The following is a 19,065-nucleotide window of genomic DNA, read 5'->3' as shown; positions in this document are numbered from 1 at the left end:
TTACTGCCACAGGCCACAGGGAAGCTCAAATGAATATACTCCTTACTGTAATAATAGCCAGTTGATCCTATGTCAGTGGCACACTGCTACAACCAACTGGTGTAAACAAGCATCACCAGGTCTAGTCCTTATAATCCTATGCCCAATGCAGTCATGATGTTGGTCCAACATGGGAACACTGCAGAACTTATTGTTAAACAATGTATATCGAACAGGGGACTCAATGAAATATTTGTATCTGCACCAGGATTGTACTCTGTTGTCACCTTTGCCACAGATTGCATCCTACTTTGCATTACATAGCACGTAAGCCTCTCAACTTCTACATTCTGTTATACTAATGGTTTCACTGTTGTTCAGACACTTTCCTTAGGTGCTCTTGCAAACAGCTGATAAGCTTTGCCTTTTCTGAGGGTCTTGTTTCTTTGCTCTTGGCTATAAGAATTGCCCTTTCGGTATAATTACTTCAATATACAATCACTAATGATAGGAACATATCCGCAGCAATGGGTTTCTGGAGTCAAGCTCCCATTGCCATGCTGTCTTGTGTTAATCTGCATAAACGAGCAGTTACAAACACAGACTCAAAAGATAAAAACAAGTAGTTAGTTGCACATGAAGTGAAGTGCTTGTTTCACTTTTAACAAGGTCACACCTGATTCTCTGCTGCACTTATCCATGCTACTGTCCATCCATGAAAGTGTTCCTTTCATATAGAAGTAAACAGCGGTCATACGAGTTAAAAGTTCCATCAGGTCTCTCTCTTGTCCACCAGCTAAACATGTGTATGGCACCAACAGACTGCAATGATTTATCAACTGTTCCAAGGATTCCAAAGATTTTGCAAGGGACATGAGGAGACAACATAGCAGTGGTTATCAATGCAAAACTAGTAAAAAAGATCTCAAAAACCCATTGAACAAACCAATACAGCTCTCTCCCATTTGTGCATTAGTGACATTATCAGACATATCTCAGAGAATTCCTGTTTTAAGTTCCTCAAATAGGTCAAGTTCCTTTCTTGCCTTTGTGCATCACCTCCAGATCCTCTTCTATGGCTTTCAGAGGATGACTAGTCTCATTTGACACCCACTGATCTACCGTAATAACCCAGTCTACAAGCACCAGGATGCTCTCCTTTATCTAGTCGAAAATTTTCTCTCAGTCTGTCCTATATATTTTGTCACATGACTTAACATGGTGTTTTATAAACAACTGCATATTCAAATTTATTTATCTTGTCCCAACATTGTGTTTGAAATGTATCCAATTAGTTGATTTGGTTGGGAGAATTTTTTGCTGTGAATGCCAATCAGACTTATTAAGCATTACGTTTCGAAAGTTCAGCATCAGACTGAAGATCTAACATGGAAGTATTTCTATATCAAGTGATCTAAATATATTTGCCAGTTTCTCCAAACTTTCTCCAAAATACTTCAGTCATGATCTTTTTATCCCTAGCTATTTTCTCTTTACATTTCTTCTTGTCCATGTGGATAACAAGATTCACCATCCTTACATCATGCCCATTATTTATTAATGCTACTTCTTTATAAATTTATGGATGCTAAGACTGGTTACGAACTATAAAGTGTGTTCCAGTTCACATTCTAAAGTTGCCTCTTCACGCCTATGTTCTAAAATGAAATACAACCAGTACATTCAAACTGCCGTGAAGTCAGTTTTATTGTGGAACTCGGTAAATTTACTGACAGTTCTATTGATGTCTCCTTGGTTCTATTTACAAGCAGCAATGTGTTGTCTACGTAGTGTTCATGGTATGCTACATAAGGGGAGCTCCTTTGTAGCTGATTCTTGGGGCTAGTGGCAGTATTTGGAACATGTGAGGATATGGCATGGGAAACAGGAAATCCATTTGTGGACTAGGTCTACTTTTTTTTTTGGGGGGGGGGGGGGGGGGGAGGTGTTTATACCTGTCTGAAAAGGCCCTTGTGAGACCTATAGCATATTGGGCAGGGGAGTTCTCATCGCTGCAGCTAAGTCGTCTACAGGTGGAATGCTCTGTGGAAGGGGCTTTTAGATGTTTGGGCGGTTAGTGGATTTAATGTGGACAGAAGTGTGGATAGAACCATCAGCAAGGTGGAGGACAACGTCCAGGAAGGTGACATGTTAGGTAGAGGAGGACCAGGTTACAAGGATGGGAGTGAACTTGAACCACAATAAGGGTTGGGATTTTTGGGAGGCTCCCCCTTGACAGCCAGTGTCACCCTGGACTTGAACAACTGAACCATAGCCTTCAACAAGGCTTTATGTATCTTTCATCCTGCTTTGAAATGAGGAATATCCTACCCAAGATCCTTCTCATCCCTCCTGAAGTGGTGGTGTCATTCACCCAGTCTCCACAACATCCTAGTCCTTTCCTATGCCACTTCCAACCACTTGCCACAGGGATATGATCCCTCCATCAGAGGCAGCACCACCTTTGAAAGCAGCCATGTCATATATAAACTCTGCTGCAAAAGCTGCACAGCCTTTTATGTTGATATGACTACCAACCAGCTGTCCACCAGGGTGAATGGCCACCACCAAACTGTTGTCAAGAACAGAGTTGACCACCCAGAGACACAATATGCAGCTGGCACAAGATGCTCAGATTCTGTGGTTGGTTTACAACCCAAGCCATCTGAATACTTCACTTTACCACCAGCTTCTCTCAACTATGCAGACGGCAGTCATCCTTATAACACATCCTCCTCACCCATAATCGATCTGGTCTCAATCTCAAGTAAGCTGCAGTCCCTGCGTCCTCCACCTAAAAGTTTGCCCTTCCTCTGTACTGTCACGTCACCCCCCCCCCCCCCTTTCCTCCTAGTTCACACCCCATGTAGCCATAGGCGTATGCTGCTTCGCCCCAAGTCGGTGCAGCTATACCTGCCACCCCTCCCTCCTGCACTCCTAGCTGGCAAACTGGTCTCCTTCCGAGCCAATAGTCACCCATCCGCAGTCTCTTTCCTTACCTCCCACCCCCTCTCCCTCTACCCACCCCACTCAACACTACCCTCACCACAACCAGATCACCTGCCACAAAATAGCATTGATAAAGGATGGGTCTAAACTAGCAAGTTTTCCTTCTTTTGTTTGTGCCTATCGATGATTTGATGCTTCTACTTTTCAGTGAGTGGTCTCCTTTAATCCTAAAGTATTTTCAAAAGTAACTGAAAGTAAGGCAAGGACTTCACATCCAGATAACTTCATTTGATTTTATTGTTTGTGTTTTTTAAGTGCCTGTTTATGTACGGTTTACGCAAGCAGTCAAATGATGGCAATTTAACTCCCAAATGCATTGCTGAGGATTATGTTTCTAGCGTTAATGGTTTGTGCTAATGTAATTATAATGATTATCTTCACAAATGATACCTCAGGTCCTAAAGATCGACAGTTTTAGAAATCGGCACTTCTTCAAGGTCGCTTATGTCAGCAGATTGTTTTGACATGTGTAGCCTATCTCCAATGTTATTCAGTCTGTATATTGAGCAAGCAATAAAGGAAACAAAAGAAACATTCTGAATAGGACTTAAAATCCATGGAGGAGAAATAAAAACTTGAGGTTCCCCAATGACATTGTAAGTCTGTCAGAGACAGCTAAGGACCCGAAAGAGCAGTTGAACGGAATGGACAGGAGGGTGTAAGATGAACACAAACAAAATCAGAACGGAGAATAATGGAATGTAGTTGAATTAAATCAGGTCGTGCTGAGGGTATTAGACTAGGGATGTGTCCTATGTGAGCAACAGAAGTGAGAGACTTCTGGATACGCGGCACTCCATTGACAAACAGCAACATTGGGTGAAAACCTTGGGTGTCCTGTGTGTGAATGACCATGTCACGCTACAAGATGGCTGCTTAGAGCCAACCAGCCGTTTTTACGAAACGGTGTCCTTAACCTGTAGAATACTGTAGCTGGAGAGTAAGGCTACAGAATTAGGTTCACTTAAAAAATAAAGCAAAAAGAATGCTGTGCATTAAATTTACAAAGGGGGGGGGGGGGGGATCTCCCTGGAGAATTTCATAAGTATCGTCAACTATGAAGATCACCAGACAAGTTCTTCGAATACATGTGAATGAGCGGAGGAGCATTTGACTATCTCATCAGTAAATTAAGTACGAATTATTTTTTTACACGATCAAGAACTTCTAGCAGCCAATTAATGCAGAGGAATGACTATTACGTGCTAACTACGCTCATGAGCACACAGAGTGGCCCCAGCGTACAGTAGCTAGCTGTGGTGTAGGGGTAGCGTGTACAGTTCTTAATTACGTTTTATGAAAAGGTCCTAGGTTTGTTTCCCGGTCGTTCTTATACTGTCTACACTGCATCACTAAGTATATTTTTATGGTCTTGCCAAAGAACTTGATCTTTACAACTATCGCAGTATATCGCACACATTTAATTCCTAATAAATTACAATGAACCATGAAATTTTACAGATATTTGATATTATGAACATAATTAATCAGCAGTCAGTGTTAAGGCCAAGTGTTTCAATTACTCTAAATAGTGTGTAAAAGAAAAGCTTACAAAATTTTTGAAAAGAAAGCCAAACATTTTGTGTAATGATTTGTCTAAAAGTATGAAATAAAAAATATTAGGGCAACGTTTAGTGCACCTCATTTTCTATTCATGATTTCGAGCATCATTCAATGGCACGTAGAATGTTTCTCTGATCTATTTATTTCCTTTACACAAATCATTTCATAAAATATTTGACTTATTTCTTCCATTTTTGTATTTAAAGTTTTGTTCAGAAAGCATGATCTGACTGACTCCATGTTTGCCTTCCTAACATACTTTATTTGAAGGAAGCCTTTTTGACATTTAAATACCACACCAATGTATCTTTTTACATGCAAAATAGCTAGGTCTTGAACAGATGACATTTTTGACACTTCATTTACTACAGCTTTTCATGAAATATTGAAATATTTCCTCAGCTTATTAATTAAGTTTTCATTCCTTACCCTGATTACTTTCAAGCGGTTAATATTTTCAGGCCAAGCTAGGCCTCATGCTGGTCACTTTGATACCTAATTTACCTGTTTCTCTCCCTTTGTTTGGCTATGAAAATTTGGACAAAACCTCATGGTGTAAGTTGTAGGGAATCTTGTTTTCGCTCTGCTCACGCATTTACAAAAATGTATCGAATGTTACCCATATGATAAAATAGTCCTTTCTGTGTGCTGTCGTTTCCAAAATTCGTTGTTTCGATATCTTGAACCTGTTATGAGGTACGACGATTTTTATGTCCACTTGATTCCCAAAGCACAGGAAAAGTTCGGACGTGCAGCGAGTGTGCCGTCTGTGAATATAACAACCAATATCTCTGCTTGTGTCTGTGTATGTGCGGATGGATATGTGTGTGTGTGTGTGCGAGTGTACACCTGTCCTTTTTTTCCCCCAAGGGAAGTCTTTCCGCTCCCGGGATTGGAATGACTCCTTACCCTCTCCCTTAAAACCCACATCCTTTCATTTTTCCCTCTCCTTCCCTCTTTCCTGACGAAGCAACTGCCAGTTGCGAAAGCTCGTAATTCTGTGTGTGTGTTTGTGTGTTTTGTTCATGTGCCTGTCTGCCGGCGCTTTCCCGCTTGGTAAGTCTTGGAATCTTTGTTTTTAATATATTTTTCCCATGTGGAAGTTTCTTTCTGTTTTATTTATAAACCAATATCTCAAGAATGAAAAGAGATATCATTCCAGTTCCAACATTAAATAAAATTTAGATATATTGATTACATTTCATATACAATAATGTATGGTCTTAAATGAACTATGTGGAAAGTCTGCACAATGTGATTTTACCTCCGCAAATTCTTAAAAATTTCATGCATCCATGTACTCAATAACTAAAATAAATTTTGACCTTTATCATGTAAGGATATCAGTGTATAGGTTGCAGAAGAAACAAATTTTTTCACCAAATAGTTTTCGGAAATTGTATGTTAAGCAATTCATACCTGCCATCGCGTCTGCTCCACTGCGTTGCTAAGAAGACGTGTGTCTGTGTCGCGCATGCTGCAGCGACAAGATTCAGACACGTTTGAATTCAAAAATCGCCAGTTACAGCGGGAGACAGATAGCGACACAGATGTTGCTCACGTAGGACATTTTGTAACTACACCTGCGGTTGTGTTTTGTCGCCTAAAGCTGTCGCTCACATAGGACATGGCCTAGGAAAAGTAGTAAGAGTTTTACTGTTTGAGGAGCAAAATAACTGATGATGGTCAAAGTAGAGGAGATATAAAATGTAGGCTTGTGATCGTAAGGAAAGCGTTTCTGAAGAAGAAAAATTTAACATCAAGTATAGATTTGTGTCGGGAAGTCTTTTCTGAGAGTATACATATGCATGGAGTGTAGCCATGTATGGAAATGAAACATGGCTGATAAATAGTTTAAACAGGAAGAGAATAGACGCTTTAGAAATGTTGCTACAGAAGAATGCTGAAAATCAGATGGGTAGGTCATGTAACTAATGAGGAGGTACTGAATAGAATTGGGGAGGACTTTGTGGCACAACCTGACTAGAAAAAGGGATCAGTTGATAGGACATGTTCTGAGGCATCAATGGATCACCAATTTAGTATTGGAGGGAAGTGTGGAGGGTAAAAATCGTAGAGGGAGACCAAGAGATGAATACACCAAGTAGATTCAGAAGGATGTAGGGTACAGTATGTACTGGTAGATGAAGAAGCTTGCACAGGGTAGAGTAGCATGGAGAGCTGCATCAAACCAGTCTCTGGACTGAAGGACATAACAACAACATTATTGCTACAATGTTCTTCTGTTTATCTGTTCTCTAATTATCTACGTTCCCTTGTGCACTGCATGCCCTCATTGTTACCAGGTTACATTCAGTCTAGCAGTGAGCAGTGATCGTGATTTTTGGCTCATAAGTGCATATTGTCCATATGATAATGCTTGCACAAGTAGTGTACACTAACACACAGAGTAGTGTGTGTGTGTGTGTGTGTGTGTGTGTGTGTGTGTGTGTGTGTGTGTGTGTGAGAGAGAGAGAGAGAGAGAGAGAGAGAGAGAGAGAGAGAGAGAGAGAGAGAGATTTGAAATTTGTCAGAGCTTTGAAATTTTGAACAAAACCTTTAACTTTATCTTTTCAGAGAAGAAAAACAAGGCTAACAGGGATGATACTGCCAAAACAAGCAGCATAGAAACCAACAAATTAGTTCCTAACGTAAGTAATTATACAACAGAACAGATTTTAATAGCTTTTTAATTATCTTGAAAATAACATACTATGAAGGGGAAAAGAAGTCTCTGAATACAGTAGTTTAATTGTTGGAGGGGCCCAGTGTGTAATGGAAGTGGTATAGATGATGATTTGCTATAGGGAACGATGAACTGATGCCAGAATAGGTGTACCTTATACTTAATAAAAAAAAAAAAAAGGTTTTAAAAGGTAAGACTGGCTGAGTTCGTTAAATTACAGTGATGCAGCTGGGTCATAGGTTCAGGTTCCTCTTGCTATGTGCAGAGAGGGTAAACTGCTTTAAGGTGAATTCAGCTGACCAGCATCCTTCGATAAATGAAGTAAACTGTGTAGTGTATCATCTATTTCAAAATGATATGGAAAACTGTAGGCAAAGTCAAATAATTAAGATGATTCTGAGTAGTCATAGTTACACATTAACTTGTTTGTATATTTATTGTGTATGAGTAGAGTTAGTATTTATTTCAAAAACAACATTCTTTTCAGATAGGTTGTTGTTTCAGAAATCATTGAGAACAGCAGCTTATGCAGCAACGAATGATTGTATTGAGCTTTCATGAAAGTGTGCTAACCGATTTTGAGTGACAATAGATATATTCATATGTGAGTACTTTAGTGTTGGACTTCCAGGAGTATTCTACAGAGAGAAGAAATGGAATGCAACCTTTCCTCATTCAGAATACATCACGACTTTCTCAACAATAATAGAGGGTGAATCTTTACAGTACTAAATAAATAAATAAATGATCTTTACATTGGGAAGTGTCAGAACTGAACTAAACAGTAGACATGCATGCAACAAATTTAGTCACCAACGCACTTGCAGTAATCATTCATATGGCTTGATAAAGATCACCAGTCCTAAAAGGAATACAGTAATTAATGAATATATGGTGTGCCTATGAATATCAAATATTTTATCACTTTTTGTGAAGTCTCCTGTGCATAAGATAAAAGAATGGCATGGGCTAATACCCAGCGCAGAACTAAAAGGCACCAAGGTACGACTTAAGATTGCATTAAAACTTAAAGCACACCCAATTCCCATCTGCAGCATATCATTGTAAGCTATATTGTAAAGACTTCACCTATTAAGATGCTTGAAGCATTAGTTGTGGTTGCAGGGTGAGTAAATTTATTTATTAAACAGTGGAAACTCCAGGTAGGAAGATCAACAGTTTTGGAGAATATAGATTGCTACTTACCGTAAAGATGACACATTAAGTTGCAGACAGGTACTATTAAAACACCTACACACATGCTTTCATCCATAGCCTTCATCGAAAAATGAAAGAGAAACACACACCATTCATTCACACAAGCAACCACACCTCACACACTCAAGACTGGCAGATCGGGCCAGAAAACACCTATCATGTGAGGTAAAAGGAGCAATCTGGAGGGGATGGGGAAGAGGAAGGGGTAGCAGTGTACGGGTGGAGGGAGAGAGCAGCACTGTCTGGCAGAGTATGCAGGGACTAGATGCCAACATGCGGAGTGTTAGGAGCTCGTAGGGCAGAGAGATGGGAAACAGAGCGAAAAAGAGAAGTGGGGGAGGAGGTATGCAGGTGCATTGGCAGAGGGCAGCAAACAAAGAGGGTGGAAGACAAGCTTGGGGAGGAGGTGACAGAGCAGGGAGGGTGAAGGGTGTGGGGCTAGTACGTTACTGTAGGTTGAGGCCAAGATAATTATGGGAGCAGGGAAAGTGTTGTGAGCATAACTTCCACCTGTACAGTTCAGCTTTCACTGGTGGTGGTGGCTTGGGTACTGAAGTAGCCATTGCAGTTGAGCATGTTATGCTTAGCTGCATATTTTGCCACAGGGTGGTCTACTTCACTCTTGGACACAGTTTGGCACTGACCATCCATCCCGGTGGACAGCTGGTTGTCATACTAGTATAAAAAGCTATGCAATGATTGCAGCAGACATGGTAAATGGCATGGCTGCTTTCACAGGTGGCCCAGCCCCTGATGGGGTAAGATAAACTGTGACAGGACTGGAATAGGACCGAGCGAGTTGGTGCAGTGTACTTAGCGTACTGGACTTGCATTCGAGAGGACAAGCATCCAGCCTGTGTCTGAACAACTTGATTTAGGTTTTCCATGATTTCTCTAAATCGCTTTGGGAAAATGCTGGGAGGGTTTCTGTGAAAGATTATGGCAGACTTCCTTCCCCATTCTTTCCTAATCTGGTGGGACCAATGATGTTGCTACTTCGTCCCCTCCCTCAAAATCAACCAACCATCCAACTGGTATAGGAAGTGCCTGGGTGGGTTTGATTTGGCAGGCCTGCCACCACTGTGGCAAGGGGTTGGGATTGAGAATGGCATGCGGATGAACTAGGGTGTTGTGTAGGTTGGGTGGGTGATGGAACAACACTTTAACAGGAGTGAGAGGGATTTTGGGTAGGATGTCCCTCATAGCAGGTGATGGTGATAGGTAATCGAAGCCCTGACAAAGGATATGATTAAATTGTCTCAGTCCAGGGTGGTAATGGGTGACAAATGGGGCACTCCTTTGTCCCCGGTTCTTGTGGTTGGTGGGAGGATTGGGGGTGTGGGGGGAAGTGGCACAGGATATCTGTTTGCGGACTAGGTCTGAGGGATAGTGCTTGTCTGTGTAGGCCTTGAGGAGAACCTCAGTGTACTGAGCAAGAGTGTTCTTGTCACTGCAGATACACTGTCCCCAGGTAGCCAGTCAATATAGGAGGGAGTTTTTGGTGTGAAAGGGATGACATCTGTTGAAATGCAGGTACTGTTGGCAGTTGGTGGGTTTAATGTGGACAGAGGTATGGATGGAGCCATCAGAAAGGAGGAGGCAATGTCTAGGAAATTGGCACACTAAGTTCAGGAGGACCATGTGAAGTAGATGGAAGAGAAGAATTTGAGGTTGCTGTTGAATTCTGTCTAGTCATCGAATATGGGGTGTCTAAGAAACCTACTTTCTTGGATCACTAGACAACACTTCAAGCAAATCGTATTAATGAGTTTTATTACAAAAAGGAAAAAATACAATACCTAACTTCCTGTGAAACAGATGTGTCGCAGGCATGTTCATGGTTGGTTGTATCCTTCTAGACCATTCTCAAGTGATTTTGTAGTAAAGTTTGAAAAAACTGGCAAAACATATTTTTATTCATGTGTCAATAATATTAGAGGGATAATGGAAATAAAAAATATGAAATACAAAAAAAATTAAACTGAAAATACCCTGTTGAGTATCAGTAAAAATAACCACCAAAAATGCCTCTGTTTGATATACTTCTAAGTAGAGAAACAGTAAATAAACATGTAATAACACACAGGCAAATTTGGTACCTGTTATGCTTTAAAAACTTTTCTTCATAATTTCTTAAATTATTTAATGTTGATTGGAATAATATAGGTGTGACGAAATGTGTTTGAAAGCTACCTGCTTTGGGTTGTCTGAGTAAAATGTAACACACAGTCTGTATTTTGACGATATGAACATTAGAAATCTTCCAGAACAACCTGCAAATTGACTGGTACAGTTGACTTGCAAAACCTATGACTGCACAAATACAGTCCTCATCTCCTCAGCTTGCTATATTATGTTTCCAAAAAGGGTGCAGAATTTGTAACATGATGCTTTCACACTGCACTGTGTTAAAAAAATTTGCGGACTACATTTTGGCGGTGTAATCTAAAGTCCACATTTGTCATGACTGTAGAGCAGTGCCAAAACTGCCACGTTGAAATTTTCTTTGAACATCCTGACTACCAACCAACCAAACCTAAGCTATGTATTGGTTCCTAAAGCCACAGTGCTTCCTGTTTCTCTCACCATTGTTAAATCTGGGATTTATTAGTGTCAGTGTCAGCCGTTTCTTGAAATGGCTGAGAAATCTATGCCGAACGAGTCTGAGGCTGATATCAGGAGATGACTTGCTGGTGCCAACAAGCACTTCCGTTATTTGGAGGACAAAACATAATTTGAAGTCTCAAAACACACTTCTATTAAAATGGAAAGAAAATAAATATCTTGATGCAACACTTAAGGAAAAAAATGCTTTGGGCTGGTATCAGTGTTTGCTGTTTGTCATTACATGTAAAGTTTGCAGATGTTTACTCTCTGCTTAGCAATAAAATTGCAATATTTTTAAGTCACATTAATTGAAGAAGAAATTATTTATGTGCAGAGTCCGTCCATGCCGTCTAACTTGCCACAGGAAATAGATGACCCTTCAAGATGGCGAAGGCCTGGTTCTTTACGAAGCCGGGGAGCAAATGGTGAGGAGGATATTACGAATAAAACTATACCTGGTATGTATAATCTAGTATGAAGAGTTAATATGCTCTAATAGTGTTTTGCATGTAAATACTGCTGGGTTTCATAATTACAGATTTATGTTATACTCACAAAAGTAACAATTGGTTTTACTATAATTGAATAAAATTTAGCAGAATACGTTTTACTTTAGTGACAATGGGTGGTCCTTCTGTCTAGCATGTTGCTCTGAACGTGACCATTTGAAATTGTCAAAACTGAAAGTCTGAAAACATAAATGTGATTTTGCCAGAGAATATAAATTATGTTAACAGTTACAACAACTATATGGCTTTAAAATGTCTTATTTCAGAAAATTCAAAATGTTTGGGGAATTTACTGAAAAAATTGGGAACTTAGGGGATTGCTGGAAGTCTTCCTGAATTCTGAGGATCTCTGAGGATAATTAAAATATTTGTTGATAGTTAAAAATGTTGAGTCATTTTGTTACAGATCACTCTGCTTCTGCTTCTGAAACGATCAGTTGCAGGGTCAAGTAAGGAAAGATGAAGTAGTGCATTGGATTGTTGTAATGTTCATTGCCTGCACCTTGGGGTGCTCGCCAGCCTCGCGAGTACAGATCCACCTTTGAACATACACAGCTTGCACAATGGAATTGATTATTCAGGTTTTAGTTCGTGTTGTATTAGTTTCTATTCGAGGTAGTACTTTGCTGATTGTATTGCATTGTTGTGCTTCCAAGTTACCAGTGACTATCAGTAGAAGAGCATTTGGTTTGAAATGTGACATGTTGTTGCTGTCAAGAGTCATGAAATTACATTCCAGTGACAACAGTTGGAATTTTTTTCCTCAAAGTATTCTCGTAAACTTGAGGTTTCTGAAATTTCAGCATATCCTCCATTGACTATAACTATTATTATTTTCATCATCGTCATCAATACCTCGGCCTTTTGTGAGCCTTTGCCTTCTATAAATTATACCATTCTTTCCTGCATAGTGCTCTACTCGCCCAATTGTGAATTGTAATTTTCCCTATGTTTTCTGACACCTTCCTCACACCTTTGCTTTGCTTTACTTTCCAACTCTATCTGAGGATCTGAATCTTCGCATTCAATCTGTTATCTTTCGGTATATGTCCTACCCATTCCAGCCTTCTAATCTTAATGTGACTGATAATGTCTTGTTCATTATGTAGGTTATATAATATGTATCTAAATCTAGTCATCAAAAAACCATTCTCTTCCACTGGCCCAAGAATTTATTTGAAGATCTTTCTTTAAGGTATGTCAAGTTGCTTTTCACCAAATTTTATTGGTGTACATATCTCAGCACCGTATGTTAGCATTGCCTTCATTAAAATTTAAGTTATGATGTATAAAGTTTACTTGAACAGCAGTTTAGATGTTTTCTGAACCTGTGGTAGCACTTGTTGGCCAACAATATTTGTTTTTTAATTTCAGAGCAGACATTGTTCTTCAAATTTTCTTGTGATCCAAAGCGAAACTACTCAAGACCTTGAACTTACATGAACCATTTTCAGTAAATGGGCATTCATTAGGATAGGCTTTCTTAGTTACAGGCATATACTTTGATTAGTAGAAGATAGTTCCCCATCTTTTGATTCCCGCATCTCTTATAACTGTTTTTGAGACTCTGTTGAACAGTAAACAGGCTAATGAATATACTCCATTTTTTGTGGTCACAGAAATTCATAAAATTTTCTGTAACTTAATTTGATTTTTGGTGTTTACCCTAGTACCTTTCACTAAGGCAATAAAAGGAATCTCTCACTCTTTACCATAACTACATATGGCTCCCTTCTGTTACCATTGTTATAGGCTATCTGTAAAGAGGTGACATTTATTGTTCACATTTATTGTTTATTTTCCATTGTTTGCCACTTGTGGTTACGATGCTGTTGTCAAGTGGTACAGCTCTTGTCATGTTGGAAAGTGGCCCTATTTTCAGCCATTCTGTGCATCTACCACCATTAACTGCTAATAGCCAATAAGATTCATTCTCTTTCCGAGCGGCTAGCTGCAAGTTACAAACTGGACTGCGAGAATATCTCTCTCCCACATGCTCGCTGTTGTCCTATTTTTGCGACAATGCAGTTTCATTCACAGAGTGACCAAATCACTCATTCAGATGTCTATGATACTTTCTTGTAGCAGCATAGCTGTGAATGTGTATCTGTTAACATTTTAGAGTGATTTCCAAATGAAAATGTCATGTGATGGCAATAAACAAAGTTTCTCACAAGAAACTTTAATTAAATTGCTTGTCTATGGAGTATCATCTTAGTTGTGCGACTGGTTTCATGATTTCCTGTCAAAAAGATCACTGTATCTAGTAATTGACAGAAAATCATTGAATAAAACAAATGATAGAAGTGATATCTGGTATTTGCAAGGAAGTGTTAGACTCTCCTCTGTTCCTGGTCTAATAAAAGATTTAGGAAACAATCTGAGGATAAAACGTGGGAATTTTTGAGAATTCAGTTATGTTTTAAATTTTTGTAATTTTGATTGGTAAGAACTTACACTTTAATAAAGAATTTTACTTTAGTCTGCTATTGCAGCAATAAAACATAAAGGAGAAAAGACCACCAAAATAAAACTTGAAGTTGCAAAGAAAATGTGCCATTTACAACAGCAAAACATAGTGCACACACAAGTGCTTGCTGACAGCAAAATTCTTTAGGACAAACTGTGCAGTACTTGTAGCAACAAACTGCTTTCGATGAATGTGATGTCACAACTGTTTACGTTTTCAACCAGTCACGGGAAAATATTCTGAATGGTGGTGTGATAAGTGGCTCGGAAGACTCTACATTTACGCCATTATTTAAAATTTTATTGACACATATGTGTTTGCTATATCTTAAAAGGTCACACATCCAAAAAAAAGACAAAGCTTCAAGCTTAGTTTTTCATACTTATTTTAGTTCTTTCATTGAGTACAAATTATGTAATAATGATGACATAAAGTATAATCATCATTCAAAAACAAGTGTGAGGTGCATTTTTAAGCAATTTTACATGCAATCAACTTTTCTACAGAGGAGTCGAAATGCTCTAAAGAGCATGTATTCAGACAGGTAACCTACGAAATTTTCAGTGCACAGCCTGAAATTTATAATTGTGCTTGTCAGAAATATTCACTTGTTACAATTTTAAGCTTTGCTCCTAGCATCCTGCCTAATAACACCCTTCGAGAAAACAGCAAAAAATGTTTTGATTACTTTAAACCATGAACATTTCCTGTTTGTGTGTTAGCACAACTTAATAGTTGCGTTGCTATCAGAGACTCTTGATCAAGCTTGATTTCAGAGCTTTAGAAGCTACTGTGTTGTATTTGGTGAAATTCATATTTATACATTCATAATATGAAAACACACTATGTACATGTTGCCACGCTTTAAAGATAATTCCGAAATGTGCTGCTATTTTGTTAGGTTTCATTTCATAAAGTGGTGGGAAGTTCTATGCCAATATATAAACTTTTACCATTCAAAGGGTCAATAATTTTTACAGTTCTGAGGGAAAGTATATTTTCTCTTAATGTGGAAAAATATACTTTCACTTGGGGCTTAGAGTATTGTCAATCAGGGGAAAGAGTATTTTTAAAGTGTTAGAAAATCTTTTGTGAAGATACTTGTCTGGAGTGTTGCATTGTATGGAACCAAAAAGAGATGATTAACAGCACAGTCAGGAAGAGAATAAAAGCATTTAAAATACAGCAGTGCAGAAGAAAGCTGACAATTACCTGGGTAAACTAGATAATTAATGGGAACGCACTGAATCACGTCAGGGGAAATGAAATTTATGGCACAATTAATAATTATTAACAGCCAGTTTTCAGATGGAGGTCCGTAATCAGTCAATAGGCTAAGGTTGGAAACTAAAAGTTCTAAGAAATCAGTTTAGAGAATGGGAGATATTATCGAGAAATGTGTAATGGTAGAGACAGGAAAACAAAAAAGAAATTGTTATTGTTAATAAAGGTAATTAATGTAGATAGCAGTACTATGGTGGTCATTCAATCGTAGTCAATCTACATGAGATGAAGTTGGACAATCTTTATTCACTGTGATTCTACTTGTACATTTGCTACAGTAATGATAATGATAGTAATAATGGAAAATAGCCACACAATTTAATGTGTTTGAATGGGTCGTAATGTGGTAAATAATTAGGCTGAGAAAAGACAAAGAAATATTAACACTATTAATTGGATATCTTTGTTTTCAAACTTAAGATTGCCATTCCAGAGCTACTGCCAGACAGATCTGGGACAGTGATGGAATGTTAACATGTCCTATTTACTTGCAGCAAATTGCTTGATCATCACTGCACCCCACGTCAAGGATATTTCGAATGCTTACCTTGTACAAGGTGGTGTTATAGTCTTGACTGCTGCTGTGCCTGCAGTTGCTTCCCTGAAGAGAAGACTACTATTGGGTGTTCACTGGTCTGTTTCTGGTATTGATAGAGCTGCATGTACTATCAAGATGGAGCAGAAACAAGAAAGTAATTCCTAGAATGAGGAGGAGGAAGGAATTTTAGAAGCTTTTGGAAGAGGATACTTTAATTTTAAAAGGCAATATTCATCTGACAGTGATGTAAAAAGTGACATGGAAAAAATTCATCCCAATAGCAGACCGTGTGTAGCAGGAGTCTACAGTATTTGTGTAGTGCTCAGTAAATGAAGTTGTCTTGAGTTACGAAGTTATTTTTCAAGAATGGAAGGCACTATAAATGGAGCTGTGGAAATGTGGGAGGAAATTCTCAGGAATGGATAGGTACTGTAGATAGATAGGTAAACTTTCACTCCATATATGGGGGGGCCTGCACCCTCCCCGGCTCCCCTTGTGGGGCCACACGTGCGCTGCCCCCTCCAGTCAACTCGCACGCTATTTATTTGTTTCTTTCCTCAGTCCCCTCGACTGAATTGAGTTATCGAGTAGTTGTACTTTCCTCTGTAGCACGTGCTTAGGTCTGTTGAACACACACCCTGACATTGATTGCTCTATTGATGATGTAATTAACCAGTTCGCCAGGAAGAATAGGCGCTTTGAATTCATCACTTGAGGAAGACAATCACAATTGTAATTTTTTTATATCATAAGATGGCATTGTCTTGTATATGTGTATAATCAGTTTAAATAAAACTTTCTTAAACTTTGCATGTGACTTGATAACTTTTTGTTACGGCAAACTTAAAGATAGCTCAAGATATCTTTAGCGTTTCCTCCTTGAGGTTTCTCTGTATCCGCCATTGCACTCTATAACTACATAGTGTGATCTTCCAAGATGTAGAACATCATAACAACAAAAATACATATAAGTGATACATCTTTACATACCAAAGTTCCTTCCATAGATACTATGTGAAATGGTCCTGAAGAATGTGGAGTGAGTAAATATCTCTGAAAAGCATTTCATTGCTAAGATTTGGACGAGATTGTGGAAAGACTAGTGACTGAAAGTAGGGATTCAAAGGGACTGTATAACAAAAGTACTAGATCATTATCGGTCAAATAACGGTGTGAGAAAGGCGTGAGAGGTCTACAGGCAACTTCCCTGTTTTGACTGTTGTCTTGTGACAGGTGTGCAGCTTACTTTTGATGCTTTTTGAAACTTTTTTTTGTCAACCCTGTCAATGATTGTGATTGAACAGGACAGGTTCTGAGATTTTGGAACTTTTGGTGTGACAATAAAAGTGGACACGCTGTAACATTACACCATTAACATTGATATCCATCCTCAAAAAATCATTAGCAAAAGGTTAGGCTGGTACTATACACCAGAGAATAAATGTGTCATTTACAAAACCATACCTGTATATCAGAGAGAAAATGTCTGTTAATGATTACAACTGTAGCAGATGTTGTCATTGATGATTAGTATCAACAGAAACTTATATTATTGGTTTCCTCATGCCCTCAAAGGACAATAGTCCAAGTTTGAAAACCGATAAACTGCCTACATTTGAATGAGTTTTGTCTTGGAATAGGCGAGTTTTCATGTATAGTGAATCAGTTTACAATAAAAGTGACATGCTGTTGAACTCCAAAAGGAGCGTGTTGTGATATATAATGCACATGCGAAAAATACACTGTGTGGTAGTTTTATGACCTTCGTATGGTCAGCCTAAGTCAACACACATTTATCGTGTGCTGAAATAGTTGCAAATAATTCGTGAATCTCAGTTAGGTGACAAATAAAGGCAACACGTCACTAAAAAGTGAACTCCATTTTAAATGGTTGTGGTGATGATGGGCAGCTTATGTGTTACAAACTGAAGGTTTATAATACTATCAAAAATTTTCTTGTAAGGAAGGACATATTTTACAGCAGAGGAAAATGCATCATCATCTTTCCTCAAAGTTACAGCTGTACCACATAAAGTTCTGTACATTTATACTATATGTGCTGCCAGTGTAGGAAAGGGTCATAACTAGAGTATTTTCTAGCTCACTAAAAATTGTTTTTGGATTCAAAGGAAATAGATTATTTGCTACTGCTCTATGAGTAGAAACCTTGCTGTTGACATTCTGAAATAGGGCATCGCTTCAGGTCGCTCACACGTATTTTATTTGGGTTTACCGGATTTGTAAATGTACTCTACTACCTTTGGGTTGTTAATTTCTTGCTTGGTATTATATTAACCCAGTTTCAATTATGTTATGTGATTTACTAAAATATTATAATAAAAATACACACACACACACACACACACACACACACACACACACACACACACACACACACACACACACACAAAAACTTGTTTTGCACGTACCAAATGTGAATTACCTTGACAGTATTTTGTTGTTCTTAAGTATGTACAATATGTCTTTTTCAGGTAATGTTGAGAAGGAAAATCAGAAGGTTTCCACACCAACAGGTACTGTGAACCGCACCATTGTGGATAAACCAGAAGTCTCTGTTCGGAGAACCCGTAGTTTTGAAGCTGATGAGAAGTGAGTTGTTGTTCATTGTTGTGCATCTGTAGCTTTATTTAACATTGGTTGAAATGGATCTCTGTCTCACTCACTCACTCTCTCACTCAATATATAGACTGTAATTTTTAGAAGGCCCTGCCAATAGATTTGGGAAGTGTAGATATATTTGCAAGCTCCGATTCTTTGCTTTGATATATTATTTTTATTTGTTTTTATAGTTGCATCACATTTCATTAGTCAGCAAAGCTGTCCCACATGTTTGCCCTTGAACATTGGTTTTATTACATTGCAGTTGTTGGAGTTCTGAAATTGCATGTTTTAGTCAAATATTGTAACTACACAAAATAACATTATTATGAACAAAGGTCCTCACAATATGATTTTAACTCTGATAACTGTTGCCGAGGAAATTATAATATAGTTTGACAATACAAAATAGATTCTTATTATTGAAAATTGTCCGTCATACTGGATTTTGATTTCCTATTACTACACCTAAATCCACATCTACTCGCATATACACACTCTGCAAGCCCCTGCACAATGTGTGACAGAGGGTACCTAGTATTGCTGCTGGTCATTTCCTTTCCTGTTCCACTCACAAAGAGAG

General features: G+C 38.6%; 1 protein-coding gene across 24 annotated transcripts in view; it reads left to right on the top strand.

The window, feature by feature from the left end:
* The window catches only part of LOC126268007 (protein phosphatase 1 regulatory subunit 12C), a 319,893-nt gene that overhangs the window by 135,350 nt on the left and 165,478 nt on the right, over positions 1–19,065 (top strand). For all 24 annotated transcript variants that reach the window (XM_049973411.1, XM_049973403.1, XM_049973415.1 and 21 more), the window contains 3 exons: positions 7,129–7,202; positions 11,397–11,520; positions 18,356–18,473. In XM_049973411.1, coding sequence (XP_049829368.1) covers positions 7,129–7,202; positions 11,397–11,520; positions 18,356–18,473 — 316 coding nt within the window. The remainder of the gene's footprint in view (positions 1–7,128; positions 7,203–11,396; positions 11,521–18,355; positions 18,474–19,065) is intronic.

This window comes from Schistocerca gregaria, chromosome 4 (assembly GCF_023897955.1).
Source record: "Schistocerca gregaria isolate iqSchGreg1 chromosome 4, iqSchGreg1.2, whole genome shotgun sequence".
Classification (NCBI taxonomy): Eukaryota; Metazoa; Arthropoda; class Insecta; order Orthoptera; family Acrididae; genus Schistocerca; species Schistocerca gregaria.
The sequence above is the reverse complement of the archived record's forward strand: the minus strand, read 5'-3'. Positions and strand labels throughout refer to the sequence as shown.